General features: G+C 34.8%; 2 protein-coding genes across 7 annotated transcripts in view; one reads left to right on the top strand and one right to left on the bottom strand.

The window, feature by feature from the left end:
• LOC146164438 (calsenilin-like) overlaps positions 1-9,547 on the top strand; it is a 40,931-nt gene extending 31,384 nt beyond the window's left edge. For 2 of the 4 annotated variants that reach the window (XM_083381308.1, XM_083381307.1), the window contains exons 2-7: positions 851-975; positions 1,894-1,963; positions 3,299-3,369; positions 4,257-4,364; positions 6,025-6,192; positions 8,513-9,547. In XM_083381308.1, coding sequence (XP_083237434.1) covers positions 851-975; positions 1,894-1,963; positions 3,299-3,369; positions 4,257-4,364; positions 6,025-6,192; positions 8,513-8,560 — 590 coding nt within the window. In that variant the 3' untranslated portion in view covers positions 8,561-9,547. The remainder of the gene's footprint in view (positions 1-850; positions 976-1,893; positions 1,964-3,298; positions 3,370-4,256; positions 4,365-6,024; positions 6,193-8,512) is intronic. The other 2 variants (XM_083381306.1, XM_083381305.1) reach the window with 1 other exon arrangement.
• LOC146164437 (enolase 4-like) lies at positions 7,918-15,938 on the bottom strand. Of its 3 annotated transcripts, none has more exons than XM_083381302.1 (12): positions 15,765-15,938; positions 15,069-15,197; positions 14,532-14,604; positions 13,770-13,890; positions 12,320-12,515; positions 12,063-12,249; positions 11,724-11,845; positions 10,837-11,001; positions 10,475-10,644; positions 9,699-9,918; positions 9,377-9,495; positions 7,918-9,184 (listed from the first exon to the last, which is right to left on the bottom strand). In XM_083381302.1, the coding sequence occupies exons 1-12, from the start codon at positions 15,894-15,896 to the stop codon at positions 9,064-9,066; spliced, it is 1,755 nt and encodes a 584-aa protein (XP_083237428.1). In that variant the 5' UTR covers positions 15,897-15,938; the 3' UTR covers positions 7,918-9,063. The 3 variants fall into 3 exon arrangements, with proteins under 3 accessions (XP_083237428.1, XP_083237430.1, XP_083237429.1); XM_083381303.1 differs by having other exon boundaries at positions 9,132-9,184; positions 9,354-9,495; XM_083381304.1 differs by lacking the exon at positions 9,377-9,495.
• Between the last annotated feature and the right edge of the window lie 742 nt (positions 15,939-16,680).

Raw genomic sequence — 16,680 nt, 5'->3', positions numbered from 1 at the left:
GGTCGTATTCTGACACTTAGAAATATTGGGTATGGGCGTTTGCGAGGAAGACCACAGGAAAGCAGGATAATGTCGTTTCGGCTTTCCTGACTAACAAAGACGAAAGCTGAATAATTATTTTGATAGCAATGCTGCCTTTGTGTAGATATTACAGAGTTCGTATATTTTACTAAATTTCAAATGTCTGCATGATACTTATATTTCTTACGTCTAAATCCAAAATAACATTAATTTTGCAATATTTACTCTAGTAAAAAAATCGTTTCAAGGCTGCATAAACTTTTAGGTCAGGGGGTGCACAATCTTTTAGCGATTGTTGGTCGCATTAGCCATCTTTATTTTAATAATTGCAGCTAGAAAGATTAAACTTATTACAATTTGTAATAAAACAACTGTATTTAAATGTCTTCGCATTTGTTCTTAATTAGTGTAACAGAAACAAACCCTTTTAAATAAACTTGTTATAAAAACACTTTACGAAACGTCCTTTTTACCACTCTTTTGGGCTTGATTTTGCCACACCAAATAAAATACTTATGTTTATTAAACAAGTACATGACCACATAAAGATTAGCAACGGACAATTTTGGCTTTAGGACCGTAGGCTGTGCACTGCTGGTTTAGATGTTTAGTTTTGGATGTGATATTGTTGTTTGTTAAATGCATTTTAACAGGGTTATACCAAATTTCTCTAAGGGTTTTAACCACTAGGTGAGGGAAATATGTTTAGTGGTACTTTGACGATGTAGGGAATCGGGAAACTTACAGGAAAACTTAAGAGATGAAAGGTTTTAGATCATTTTAAATTTTTAATGAGATTTAATTTTCTGTTTTGGTTTTCAATTTACAGACGCTGAAGGGGCTGAAGTGGAAAAGGTCACTTTACGTTACATGCCGGAGAGTCTCGAAAAGTTGCTTGCAATTACTGGATTCGACAAGACCGAGATAAGAACCCTTTACCGTAACTTCAAAAATGTAGGTTTCCGTAAATCTAAAAGTATAGCACGCAACTTATTAAACAGATCAGTGTGGTCATTTTTGTTGAATACAACAGTACTGTTGTATAAACAATCGTATTTTAACTTTTTACTTCAGCTATTATACAAGCTGTTAAATATTTAATGATGGTGTGCATTCAATCACTTTGTCCAACGCGCCATACATCTTAATAAAACCACCGCCGCAGAGTTAATTGAGTTTTGGCGTTAAGCGATTCCGAATAACTGAGCATTACGTTGACGTCATATGGCGTCGGTTTCAGTGCACTATTTTAAGAATCAAGAACACAAGGCAAGCTTGCACACCCGTCTTTGCAACGATTTCTCGATAATGAATGTCGTACCATGGGATTACGTCGACAGGGTTTTGGCTGATTAACTGGAATGATAAGGCGTGTTATGCGGCGGAACAGATAAGCTAAGTCCGGTGGGAGAATATATATCGTATAGGGGCCAGATTTTTTGGAACTCCCTTACCAAAATAGAACCTGGCTTTGTATGCTCAAAACTATTCCCAATTTGGTTTCCACCCGGCAAAATGTGTACCATATTTTCACCTCAAAAAATAGGACCATTTCGCTATCAAGTAAAATAATTGATCACATATTTTTTGGTAAAATTACGCATTGCAGCAAAAGCAACTCCGAAAACAGAAAAAAAGTGTATTTGCCAAATTTGGACGACGAACATTTTGTCGTTTCCTTAACTTTGTTTGTAAAAACAATTAACAAGAAAAATGATTAGACTCGAAATATTTATTTAATCACCATTTTTTGGAAATGTGACACATATGGGTGATGCGTTTTATTTAGTATAAATTAAAAACAAAAGTTTTAACATTTAAACTAAATATTTGGACTAAAAACTTTTTTAATTGAATGATTTTTTTGTACAGGAATGTCCAACAGGAGTTGTAAGCGAGGACAAATTCAAATCCATCTATTCCCAATTTTTCCCGCAAGGAGGTAGCATACTATTTCACCTAAAATAACTAATTAATTTTTGTTAATGTACGATATTCTTTTGGTTTGTTGTTACATGGTATAAGGATCTTAAATACGAGTCCTGTGAGAACATTTTATTCGGTCCGCAACCCACTTTAAAAAGTCGAATATTTCATCATATCTTCAGTATCTCGTGTGTTTCAGAATTCTCAGACCAATATTAAATCTACCAGCTCTAAGACCAGCCCGACTACAATATTAAACATTTCTTATAACGAAAACTTTTTAAAGAACGATAAACGCAACGTTTAATTTGCTATGCAGCCTCAAAGCTGCCGCGTAAAATGTCCTCACAACATTCTTGTCGAAATAACTTGATAAACCCGAATACATCGAGCACTTGCAATGTGCTTTTCGTTTGTCAAGTGAACGCAACACGAAAAAACCTTGCTTAAGATATGTTTTTGCTTTTTGTTATTTATAGTTCGTTTTGCAACTTGACCATGCCCCCTTCAAACTTTATTTTTTGGTAACTTCATTATCTAAGTAATATTTTTTTCAACTTCCATCCGTTTAACATGTTTATGTCCGTTTTATGGAAAATAAATTTAAACCAAAATCGTTATGCACAATATGGCATGTTGCATCGGGTGACTCATATCCTCCAGAAAGTGCAATTTCTGTTAAATTTGACTATACGAATATAAGCAATATGCGAATCTCTTTTTGTGGTCAATACGTCACGTAAGCTTTTAACTTCAATAGCTTCCCAGTTTACACCCAAAAGCCAAACTATTTTCGATTAGACTGGATTTGAATTGCATAGTGCAGCTAAAGTTCGCTTACTAACGTTATATGCATGTTACAAGGATTATATCAAGTTCAGTATAAGGCCCGCGAAGCTTTTAATTTGCTTGTCTTGGCCCTCGTACCGTATTGAGTAGTGTAAGCCTGATCTACTTGGTTTTGTTTGGCCCTCAAAGCCATTTGAGTTCGAAAACCGTGGTCTTTAGGATTGTTTTAGTTAATTTAGCAAAATTAGGCAGACAAAAATAAACTAAACTACCATATCTAACTGCATAATTTTTTTTATATGTGATGGGTTACAAAATACCACGCATCAAACAAGCGTAAAAGCCATTTAAATATAAGTCAGGTTATTCCAACAGGTGGCCCTACAAACCAACATTTGGTGCCGCAAGCCTTTATTTATTCATATATGGTAAAACTATGCGAATCTACAATTAATTAGAATATCATGAACCTGTAGTTAATTCTATTTGCTTTTCAGAAGATGACAGGTGTTACAATTTACTGTTGTAACGCTTAGTTTTCTAATAATGAGTTGATCTGTAGATTCTGACATGTATGCGCACTATGTGTTCCGAGCGTTTGACCAGCAGAATGAAGGCCACGTCAATTTCGAGGTAATCTACTAACAGAAGCTATTGACTAAAATTATGTGTTATGCTCAATAAGTTGCGCAATGGTCGGTTTTTAACACCCTAACACGTGTCCGGGCTGTGAACATATATTTTTATTTTAAGTGTATCGCCACCGAAAAAAGGTCTAAATTCTATTATCTCCTGTGTTTTAGGCAACTATAACAATTTTCACTTTAATTAAACTTAAATCATTTTATTTGTTAATGTATACCTATATACACAGTAAATTTTGACCTAATTATGTAATAAATAATAAAATGCAAACAGTTGTTTACGAAAAGCTGTACCGGTAGTACATATTATGATATTTTAGTTCTATGAAAATAGCATATAGGCCTGTCTCCCTATATATATATATCAGGGGTGGGCAAATGTATTCAATGGAAGAGCCATTTGCAGAAAATACAAGCACCAAAGAGCCTCAAAATTATTTCAATACAAAAACGGTAAATAATGCCAGGCCAGCTACAATAATAACAGAATTGTAGTATAACAAAACGGTAATAATCAACACAATAATAACGGTAATAGCAAAATAACGCGCACAATATTTATTAATATCAGTCTTTTGTTAACTAACTATTTGAACTCTATGCCCACTGTTACGTCATAAACGAAATGCTGGCCTAAATAAAGAAAAGAAAAAGAGAGAAACGTTTATAAATGGTACTCTTGGTAACCTTAACATTTTTTTGAAAATTTACGATTCGATTAGAAGAGCCACAAAAAACATGCCAGAGAGCCGCATGCGGCTCGCGAGCCGCAGTTTGCCCACCCCTGATATATATTCTACCCAAATTCTGCAAAAAATTTTTGATGAAACCTGGGCATTATTTGTAAAACTAGGCATTTTTTGTCGGTTAATTTAGGAATTTGTTATTGGCCTTTCATCGCTGCTTCGCGGATCTTTGGCGGATCGGCTTCATTGGACTTTTCGTTTGTACGACATTAATCACGACGGTTGCATCACCAAAGACGTAAGTCACATTAGTCTTGCAAACAAATACTCCACTTTCCATCGGTGGTAGTCTGGTAGATACACTTATTTTTGTTTATCTATTTAGCTAATAAGTTTGCGTATTGGCCGAAGTCCTTGCTTTGAACTATAATGTTGTACTTGTTTCCTACGCGGCAAAGAACCGACGGGACTATTGCTACACATTTGCGTTGATGATCTATTTAACTTAGTCCAAGAAACGTTTTTTAAGTTTTTTTTGTCGCCATATCCTTAAATATATTTAGAATTATGGTTCAGCTTCACATTGGCTCGCGAAATCATTCGATAAATCTTCAGATTTCTTAAGGTTATTTTTTTATGGCGTCGACTTCGTGTCATAAAGTTGCGTCTTATCTAAAAATATTTTTGAAACATTTTTAACATATAAAGTAAGACATTTTTACTGTCACTTCAAAGTTATTGTACTTTTAACCCTACATGTACACCGTAAATCAGGCCTACACACGTACAGTCCGCGAGCCAAGGACCACGGCGTATTGACACTTTTCGGTTTACTGCTTTTTCAATAATAGCGGACTTGCTTGTGTTTTGCGCAGTCACACATATAATTGTCGTAATAATTGGCAAAAAGAAAAAAAAACTCATAGTTAACCATGCGTATAATAATTGAAGTGACTTCCTAAGTCAGGGGGTCTTAAACTGGGGTCCATGGACTCCAGAAAACTTATGAAGTTTATTTGTACTGTGACGTCATTTTTGAATTTTGTTTGCCTACAGTGGTCCATGCGAGCTAAAAGAAAATGTTATGGGTCCGCGGTAAAAACCGTTTAAGAACCCCTGCTCTATAGGTGTATACAGTATATTAATTTAGTGATAGTTTCAAGTTGGCTATTCGCGCACAAGTTCGCTCGAAAACGCTATATGCACGTTACATAAACTGCATATAGGCCTACGAAGTTTTTGCTTGTTGTAGGCCTTGTACCATTTTGAGTTATGCAGGCCTGCCGTAAACAAACAATCTGTCAAAAGCTGGAAAAACGAGGGCAAGTTTTAAGAAGTTCCATAATAAAGTGAAATTTAGTTTTTTGAAAGTCGGTGGTAAAACAAGTAAGTTAGCAGCATGCAAGAAATAAAACAACTTCTGGCGGTGTAGGCTACGTCCAAAATTGAATATGTTTGATCGACCCGATATAAACTATGGGCCATGGCTCCTTTATGAATCGGAACGCAAATCAATGCATGTAATGTTAAAGCAGCGAACCGCGGAATTTAATTATCGAGCGCTTTTTATGGGAAATGATTATTATTTCGAAACCGACAATGTTGCAACGTACGCAGTATGATAAGCTATTTTTAGGTGTAAACCTTACTGCCACTGGAAGTTACAGCTCTTGAAAATCGCTGTCTATACCCAAATAATAAATTACTGTAGCAATAAAAGTAATAACTAAAGAATCTGCCAAAAATTAAAAACTAACTGTAACCAGATATCGATATTCTTGATTATCACGGAGACAATCACCTTATCTTTCTATTCTAATCAATCCTTTAAATTTAGGCAGTCTTGTTTGGGTTTTAATCACTGTTCTAATTTGTGCTAATAAGAAAAGCGCTTTTAATATTGCACTATATTAGGCGATTCAACCTTGTGAGATAAAACTTTTGAAGTTTTTTTACAGGAAATGGTGGATATAGTAAAGTCTATCTACATGTTGTTGGGTAAATATGTTGAGCCGGAGCTAACTGAAGAGAGCTACATACAACACGCAGACAGGGTATTCTCGCAACTTGACCAAAACAGGGATGGATACGTCACTATGGATGAGTTCTGCGATTGCTGTGCAAAGGTAAATAATATTAAAGTAAACGCCAGCAACAAAGCGCATTTACAACTTCAGTGCTTTATTTGCTGAGCGAAATGGATTAATCGCGGTGAAGCAATATTTTATTAAGTGCAAACATCTCATATGTATTCCAACATCACAATAACAATATAAATTGAAATATTAGAACGTCTGTAGATGACTAGTAAAACTTTTTAGCTTAAATGAAAACTCAAAGCTCAAAACAATTTTTGGTGAATTTTGGTGACAACAATAGAAACAATTTTGGTAAATTTGACTTTCTAACAAACATTTCAGTTGTCTCTATATCCGCCACCCTGTTTAGACGTTACTTAATTATTATTTTTTATGAAAAAAACATGCCTAAAATTAAAATATATATATAATTTGTGCATAAAATGGTGCTTTTTCCATTTGAACAAATATTTTAATCAGAGCGATACATAATTTAAAACCATTTGGTTGTCTGCGTGAGTTTGCTTGCGTACAAGCATAAGAGTTTACTGAATTGTATATTAACGCGTCCCGAAACGTCCTTTAATAGTTTAATGTTAATTTCTGCGAATTTGTTGGATGAATGTGTAAACAAACTGCGAAATGCAATAAATTTATAAATTAAATACACTCGTAAAAAGGGTTTTTGTTTTTGGCGTATTTATTTTGCCCAAACTACAATGCGTCTCACAAAATAAAATGCATTTTTACCTATAGTGTCATTTACTATATAAATGGCCCTTATCGATATTGTATATGGCTGTTTTTTTATAACGGCTGACAAAGTAGTAAATCAAAAATGAGGGGAGCTTACCGCCTTACTGAGACGAAAAGCAACGCAAAAGTTTAGCTAAACATCTTGCTGTTTATTCAGTACTGATTTTATCTCATAAGTATAGGCTATATACAAAATATGCTCTGTGCACATAAATTTGGATATGCGACATTCGTGAAAATGAGTACACTACAAGCAACGACGTGAACCACTAGTCATTCAATTTACATATTTTATGCAAATTTAGTCACTTTTTGAATTTTGGCCAAAATATACAAATAAACTCAAGCCATTATTTGATTGGGATTTTTCAGGTTTAAAGAGCTAGTCGTTAGTTATATTTTTTATGTTTAAATGATGCTGAAATTTCTGTTTTCCCGGGGTGTTAGTTATTGTCTAATTAGGCTTGGCGAAGTCGATACAGTTTAGGGGCAATAGTATTTAAATGCCCTTCTAAATAAATCAAGCCAGTTAATGGCCAACACACATTAGAAATGCGTCACAGTCGCTTTCTCACTGCTAAATTTAGGTATACGCGTTGGCGAAACTGTGCACTAAGATTGATGGAATTCAGACCGGATTTGACTGCATCGAATTAGAATTTCCATCGGCATCATGTCCGTATGTCAAGAAACCGTGACTTGACATTTCTGTTTCGCGAATTTATTTTTTCGACAGCATGTCGTCGGAGAAAGAAACGTTGTTTCAAATTCAATTTCCGGATCGATTTTGTGTCATTCTATGTTTAACGTGAATATTTTCTGCAGAACATATTACCATTCAATCTTGTTACATGATAATATTTAGGCAGTACACTTGTATTTCATGTGTCCACTTTGTGATATTCCCTGAGATTACAATTACTTGAATACTTAATGTGCGGAGAGTAAAACAATTAGGTAAAAAATAACCTAAAAGCTTTATGTAGGCTACAACAATACACTGTATACAAACACTTCCTTTTTAATCCGAATAAAACACGACAACCTTCGACAATTTTTGTATAAACTTAACGGCCAGTGGGCGATTTATAATTCATGAAGGTGCAAAATAAAAACCAGTCGTCAAGTGTATTGTTGCACGGTAAAGGTTTATGCCGTTTTTAGCCCAATGTTCGTCTGCATGAGGTCGTTTAAAAATATGTTCTAAAACATTAAAAACTCAATAATTTTGCAAAAACTAACTTTAAAGCCACGTTTAAGAACGACAAAAACATGTAATTTGAACTGAACGTTAAATTTTCGATAATATTTTATTTAAATAATGTAAAACATTTGCGCGAATGCTGTTATATAAATAAGTTAAGAATCTTTAAACACTTTAGGACAGCGGTTTTCAGCCTTTTTAACTACCTAGAGTGGCATTTACCGTCGCTGGGTACCTTATGTTTTCGAAAGAAACCGGTTTTTTCGAATTTTTCTTGGCAAAAACTGTACAATTTCCCAGTGCTAGTCGAAAATTTTAGATTATCGTCGATTTAGTGTGACAAAGATAGATCTTGTTTCCCTTGATCCATTCCGGTTTGCAATCTAAAACATCGCTTTTTGTCTGCAGGACGAAACCATCATCCACTCTATGAGCGTTTTCGATAAGGCAATGTAGCAAAAGTGGCTTCAAAAGTAATTATGCATCAGGGGAAACCGAAATGGTCACCAGGTGTTGCTGCGCCGATTCGTCTCTCCAGCACAAAGCCGTTTGGTTCACCATGGGTTGTCGCAACCTCAGTGGACGTTAAAACACACACAAGAGTTGCACAAACATTCCGAAAACTCGGTGTTATCGAACAATTGCCAAAAAGCGTTGACTTTTTGTGGGTAACAACGTTTAGTAAACGATCAATAGTGGAAGTTTTAAATGACCTGTCAACAATGGATACTTTTAATGACCTGTCAACAATAGATGCTTTTAAATAAAAATGAGAAATGTGAATGGTCCTCACAATATTAAACCTGACTATTACAAGTTTAACATTTTTTTGTCATTCTATGTTAGTTGTAAAACATGTATGTGATAAGCGTTATACGACAAACAGGACACCTACAGGCGATAAAGGTGAACATCAACAAGCAACATTTATTTTTATTGATTATTTCGTTAAACAAAGTTCACTTTTTCTTGGGTTTGATATCAGGCGAGGTTTCAACGGGTTCCACATCTTCCTCACTTACTGGCGCCTCTGGTGGAGGCTTTATAATCGGAAAACCAAATTTTTCTCTGTGGGATATTCTGCAAAACACAGGGTTATAAAGAGTGGCGTAATTTATACCAATTTCAGTATATATATATATATTGTTTTTTCCCTTTTAAGTTATAAAACTATTTTCAAAATTAGTTATATTCGTGTGGTTTTATCTGACATTTAGTCCGTGATAAGAGGTAACCTACTTGCTCGTACAAGGTAAGCATATTGTTCCTTACCCCAGAATGTCGCTGTCATTCGCAAACCTTTCTACCTCCACAAAGCGGTTAAGTCTTGATGTATTCTCCCCTCTGGACGGCGCGCCAAACACCAAGAAATTTACGGATAGACCGACCCCCTAAGTAACGATAATCAATGTAACCGTGATCCTATGTAAAAGTTATATAGCTATTTCACGTGAAATAAATGGCATGATAAAATTGATGGAAAATCGTTGGTGGGTTCATTATGGTGAAAGCATATTTGTTTTGTGCAGCACCAACTATAAGCTAGAAAATTGTTTTTGTAGTTAAAATGCGATTTTGTCTCCAGCAAACTTACCAAATCTGTGTATACGTCATCTGCTACGTCGGCAGGCGGTGACGTCATTACCACGACTCCACCTCGCGCATGAACGTCACCAACGATCCGACTTAAATCCGAGCAGGTGACACGACCACCAGTTGTCAGGGCAACACCGCTGGATTTTCGTGCGCTCAGCATGTTGCTGTTCAGTGAGTGAAGCGGGCCATATGTAGGTTCTCCGCCCAACACGAAACAACTTAGAAAACACAAGCAGTTCAGTTGGGTTTATCGTTTAACTTTAGATGAACCCAAAATATGAAAAAGCTAATAAATTTGTTATATTTTTTAATCTTGAAAGTTTCACATTATACACATTGCACCTTGAAATAAGGAATTTCTATCTCCAAAACATCATTAAAACTATGTAAGCGCGAGATTGGCAGACTGTATAGAGCCAAGGAGATAACAGGTCAAAAGTCAAATTTACCGTGTAAACAGCGCACAAAGCTGAATTCAGCCATCTTTTAAAGTGGTCGATTTAAATGAGAAAAGAGACAAAAAACATTACGTAATGAAATCTGTCACGAGATGCAAAAGCTTTAGAATCACTAACTCTATATTTAAAGGTAAAATCGCAAATTAATAATAAAAGTTAGAATCCACAGTCGGCATAATTACCAATCGATAATAGTGCTTCAATGTCAAATAAACACGTTACACTATGTCATGTCATTTCTGACAATTCGTTTTGGCGAAACCTATTCAATAAAATATTAATTATTCAAACATAAAAATCTCAAACATTTTCATACCGTTCTGAGACTAATTCACACAATTTAGGCCATTGCTCTCTGTCCTCCTTGCGTAGAGGATCGATAATCATAACGACCGCTGGGTAGCGCGTAAGAGCGTCACGGTAAATTTCGCACATTTCATCTGAACTTTTGAAAGCACCGGTGCTAATTTCGTATTTTCCCTTTTCCTTTAAATGAAAACAATTATTGGCAGATGGCAAATAAAAAACAAAAATTGATCAATAACCACCCAATTTGAATTACTTGCAGTTGTTCCGAAAATGCGTATCTTATATTTTTGTAACCATTAAAGAGTTAGTAGGTTATTTTACTAAGTGAGTATCAAATTATAAGAAGTGCCTGATTGTTATCAAACGTACGTAGTCAAAGAAATCCTGAGCGCAAATTTGAAGTCCGATAAAGACATCTTGGCCTGGCACAAATCCAGCCGACGTTATTGCCTCAAGCACAACATCGAGTGGCTGTTCCATCTTGTCATAGCTGGGTTGGTAACCACCTGTCAAACCGGAAAATACTCCAGTGCTCTACGTGAAACAAGATAATCGGGAAAATAAATAGGCGTTATTTTAAACACAAATAAACTTAAGGGTAGTCTTGAAACCAGTGTCACACGGATTATACTGAATAGTCGGAAAGAGATAAGATAAAAATGGAGTCGGGCTAACGTTTACATTTCGTGATCGGGTTGTATGTTGTTGTTTTAGAATTAAAAAAAAAATTGTAGGGACGCACACATACGTATAGTTTGTTTTGGTGTAGTCGAAAAATTCTGTTACGGACCTGTAGTTGATAGCATAGGTTTAGTAAAGCATATAAGGTAACTTTTTCCAATCGGTGCGCTTCGGCGCACTGGTGGGCCAGAAAAGTTTGCCAAGTACGCCACAGGCTAACGACAAAATATACGACATACAATATATATATTTTATCATTTTTTTAATTTCCTATTTTATGTTAAGTCTTTAAGCACTTTGTATGCTTAGTTGTAATATGAAACTCAGTTGAGGATTACGATTTGTATTATAGTTTTGAAATGTGGATTGTTTTACCCTTTGAGGAAACTTCTGGTTTGCCATTCTCGGACGACCATTCTTACAGATCACATAATATCCTTATTTGCCAAGTGTTAAGGCTTTCAAGGGAGTGTTATTCTAGCTGGCCAAGATGATGGCAAATAAACAAATCGTTCACGCCATTTACCTTGCGTGATGCAAGATACTAAATTGGCTATAACGATTGTTACACCTACCGATTTTGCGCCAAGACTTTTGCCGATGTTTTGGTATACACGACATAATTTCTCCACCGACTCTTGGGCTCCCCAGGTTGGATTGGCAATCACAAACACAGTTTTGATGAGGTTTAGTTTCCCTACCAAATAAGGTATACAAATGGTTAATTTCCTCTTGTGACGTAAAGGCGTGAAAAACGCCAAACATTGTAATGATGACCAGTGGTCAACTGTACATAATACACACAGAAACACTGTAAATGAGAATTGCTAACAGGGTGCTTCATTGAGACTTTTTATTTGGTTATAATTCAGCAAAAAAGTTAATAGACCTTTTTACTAGGAAAGACACATTACCTGGACCGCTTTTTCCACCAGTTAAAACGACCACTGCTGGTGTTGGCATGGTAATTTGGTGCGCCTTTTTCTTATCACCCTCAGCTCGTGATACCACCTGGCGGAAATGCATAAACACTGGCAGCTGTCGATAGGAGGCGGCAGATTTCAGGACAGCAAGTGATGTAGCACTAACCGAACTGCAACCCTGTGTGAAAAAAAAATTCGAGAATTTATATTCTATCTTACCGACAAATTGAACTTTGCTGTTAACAAACCTCCATTCTTGCTTCTTGTGGTTCTCTTGGTGGAATCGGTTTATCGGGGGCTTTTCCAGCTTTAGCCTTCACTGACGGAGGTTTCTTTTTTTTTCCACTAGAAGGAGTGGGTGTGCGAGACATATCCTCGCCTTTTTCGTCTATTTTTGAGTCGGATTGCTTAAAGGTTAGACGCTCAACGTCATCCACCCAATCACTAAAAAATGACTATAAGTTATACTGATAATTCAGTTTTCGTTTAGAAACCGATACATTTTTCAAAATACAAATTGTCAAAAAATGTGCTTTCAGGCGTTTCTATTTGCTTCTTTGAAAATCGTATGAAGTGAGTTTAAGAAAGGCGAGTGAAAGACGTCAACTAATCAGTTTCGCTGTATGTTTTTCAGCCGTTTAGGCCATGTATGACACTTAATTAAAAGTATCGTACCATAATGAACATCAGCAAATAAGTCTTTGTAAGTATACCAAGGGAAATACTTATTTGAGTCGACTGCATCTGTACGCTCATGCCTACAGTATGGGTCTCAACTTTGAAATGTTTGTTTTCTATCCTGTTTTTTCCTAAATATTTCAGAATTTACATACTCAGTAAGTGCGACGTATATGTAAAATCGATATTTTTCGGTAGTGGGTCCCTTAAGCCGAACAGTTTTATTCTGTGCATCCAAGATTTTCTTTACACATGCATTCCCTGTTTTCACAAAAGTTTTCGCAGCTGCTATCGCTTGTTTTGTAAATACCAATGTCCTACGTAAACAAATCTCAATTCTAACTTGGGCGGTTAAAAAGTTTCTTTTATTAGTCGCTACGAACACCGTGTGTGGTAATCCGAACAACGACAATACGTCTGAGATAATTCATGGTAGGCCTATATAATTTGCTTATCTTAACTAGAGCAGTAAAAATCTATGGCACATCGCGTTTTTGAGGCCATCGAGGACCTTATGGTCACATATGGTTGCCTATGCATTTGAGATGCATTTCATAGTGCTTAATTTAGATTTGAGAGGTAGACGAAGTCATTGCGATAATTGTGGAGCCAGTTGGCCAATTACCGAACGTTATTAAATATATAAAAGTTTTTTGTTGTTTTGTCGAATATATTCACGTAGAGCCCTTTTCAGGCTAAGTCACTTTTTAAACTAATTTAGTTACAAACGCGTGGTACAAAAGCAGATAAAATAGCTATTCCTACAACTACGCGTTATGTGTTTTACCAGGTAATCGTACATACTCTTCATTTGTATTGGTTTATTCAGAAAATGTTGGCAGGACCATGAAAAACTTTATGCTGGACGACTTTTTTGCCCAAAAATAAGTTACTAATAAGTCACCCCTTGTCCAGGATGTGCGTTTTTGCTTAATTATAAGTAACTGATACTAGAAATATTCATTCTGGAGTTTCTTATGCCAGACTACATTCAATAAAGTGACCCAGTACACAGAATACCTGAGAGTTTTGTCAACAAGGAATTGATCTGTTACTGGAATCCCTTTTAGGTTTGAAGAGATTTCATCGGAAAATTTTGATAAGCATGTTTTTACAATTTCTTTTGGGGTTGGCATAGATTCTGCGCACAACAGTATAGATAAACTATAATACATTGTATGATAAATGTCATGTAAAGGTTAGTAACACCTAAACAAATAGGTAAATGTAATCATGAAGTTTGGTATTTTTGGTGCCAACAAATTATTCATGATAGGTAAGTGAAAAAATAAATCTTCATAAACAGCAAAGTCGATAATGATTTAACATTTTTTTATGAAGTATTACTTCAGGATTTTATTATTTGAGACATGATTTGGATGATATGAAAAATGCATGTGTAAATTTTACTTATATATTTGTTTAACACTATTATTGTGCTATAGAAAATTAAGATGTGTCAATTTGCTATGCTACTTATAGAATAATAATGATATACCCTATTGTTGTTATATAATAACCACAAGTTATGTCTGTTTTCACTTTAAGATTCAACAAAGATATACAAAATGTACAATCGTCCAATGGAGTGTTTGAAATAGTAAATTTTCCAATTTATTTTTCTGAGGAAAATATAGTATTTTACCAACATAATATGTGCTGGTTAATAAGTAATAAAAGTTTTTATTGAAAAACCTAGTTCTTTAAAAGAGTGCGAAAATCAAAGATGTCAACAAACTAATGTTTATATGGAACAAAATATAAATATTAAATAAACCGAACCATTTTCTGGATATTGCTGCTCTTGTATGTTAGCTGTTTCCCTTTCTAGTGATATTTGAGCAGATGAGACATGCTACAAATTTTTAAACGACAATGTTATACAAATAAGGGTAAAATATAAGTTTGAAATTACCACAACAAGCATTTATACAAATAATTGTTACTGCAACAAATTTTTCTGGAAGTTACATTTTCATACAGAAAAACTAATAAAACCAAATGGAAGTAAACAAAGTTAGTTGCAAATAATCAAAATATTTTTTTGTTAAAATCAACTATTTTTTTGTTAAAATTGGCAGTAGAAGTAAAAAGCGTCATTATATTTTGAAAATAGAGTTGTTTGGCATTGTATAAAATCATTTTTGTAGTAACATTTTGGTAAAAAAAAATTTAACACAACATATTCGGGAGTACTTAACAATAAAATCTATTTTTTGTCAAAGTAAATGGCGCGCTTGGTTTTTAGTTATGTTTTACCGAAAAAGAATGTTTTTATTTATTTGTAAAAATATAATTCAAGGCAAAACATGACCTCACCTTAACATGATTTTTAACAACAGCAAAAATAGAACATTTAATAGCAGGATTTCCACCACTGTCTAAAACTTCTTGTCCTTTGCAGTGATCAAATGATGGTGTGTGAGCAAAACTATCGAAGTAATCTGCCTAAAGTGAAATAAAATGCATGTGACATCACTTTTATTTACAACAATTTATTATGAAAGTCCTGTAAGGAATATCTTGCATTCACCTGTTGGATTTATGACACAAGAAAAAAAGGAAGTTGAAAAGGGAAAAAATATACTTTTTTCCATTTTGATTTAACACAAGTGGAATAACTTATTACCATAACAAATTATCTGGAGTTGTAGCCTAATAACACCACTAATTAATTTAAACCATCCCTTAAAGAAATCCACCATATCCAGTCTGCATTCTGTGACAGGTGCACACCTAAATTAGTACATTGCACATTTCGAAAAAAAAATGTTTATATGTGGTAGGATTCCGTACCTCAGGTGTACAAAAAGTTAGTATTTCACACCTGCACGCCTAAAAATTATGAACACACGAATCTCGGCGTAAAGTGCTATTAAACGCAGAGTGACACAACAGTCTAACCTAGGTCAGATAACAGGTAACAAAATACCTAAAAACGAACAGTAGTTTTATGCAGAACTCTTATATAATGTTTCTGAAAAATGTATTTATCAAACAAATAAAGCTTCTTACCAAACGTCCATACACATCGGTAGGATTTTCATAAAACATGGTGTTTAAAATTTCTTCGAGCTTTTGCGGTACCTGATTTTCCAAATAAAAATTTGCTGCCTGATGTTTAAGCTCATTGTAGTCGGTTGCCATAATTTCGAGTGGTAAAGTATAAAAACTTGCAATTGTTAGCACAGTTAGTAGATAGTCGCCACTCGCCAGCGTTCAGCGCATAGCAACAATTGCGTGCAATCATGCATAACAAAAGTACAAATAATTTTATTAAAAAACTATTACAGTTATGATTAAAAAGTTAAACCGTTATTAAAAAAATACTTACTGAATCGTTTCCTTTTATCAGGTAGCGTTTTTCGAATTCACATAATTTTTCGGAATTCATTCAATTTCCAGTGTCGGTTCAGAGTAATTTTAACGTTCCGCTTCACATCCGGTCCCACAAAAGTTGCGACATGAACTGGTTTAAAAATCCTTGTTTACAACAATTGGAATAAAAGAGCGAAATATTTTCATATATTTTTGACACTGTTAAATAAGACTTTATCATGAAAGTCAACAAAGTTTACTAGGAAGAGACTTCCTAGTAAACGATTTAATGTTTGAAAAACGTTTTTTTTAATGGGCTATTAGAAACGACCAATAACGTTGTGGTAGACCGTTGTTGTTTGTGTAAACTGTTGACTCCCAGTAGGCTACCGTTTATAAAACCGACTTATATTACGTCAATTCTAACTTTCTCGAAACGTATAAAACAAATGTTTATTTCTGGCTTTCCTATAACGCCATACGAAAATGTTGTAGTCTATTTACGAAAACGTATGGACTCCCAGAAATATGTATTGCAGACTTTTGGATAACGTCATACGAAAATGTTGCATGGTCGTCAATGTGAAACCCCCCTGAAACGTAATTACAACGT

This window comes from Ascidiella aspersa, chromosome 2 (assembly GCF_963924565.1).
Source record: "Ascidiella aspersa chromosome 2, kaAscAspe10.2, whole genome shotgun sequence".
Lineage (NCBI taxonomy): Eukaryota > Metazoa > Chordata > Ascidiacea > Phlebobranchia > Ascidiidae > Ascidiella > Ascidiella aspersa.
The sequence above is the reverse complement of the archived record's forward strand: the minus strand, read 5'-3'. Positions and strand labels throughout refer to the sequence as shown.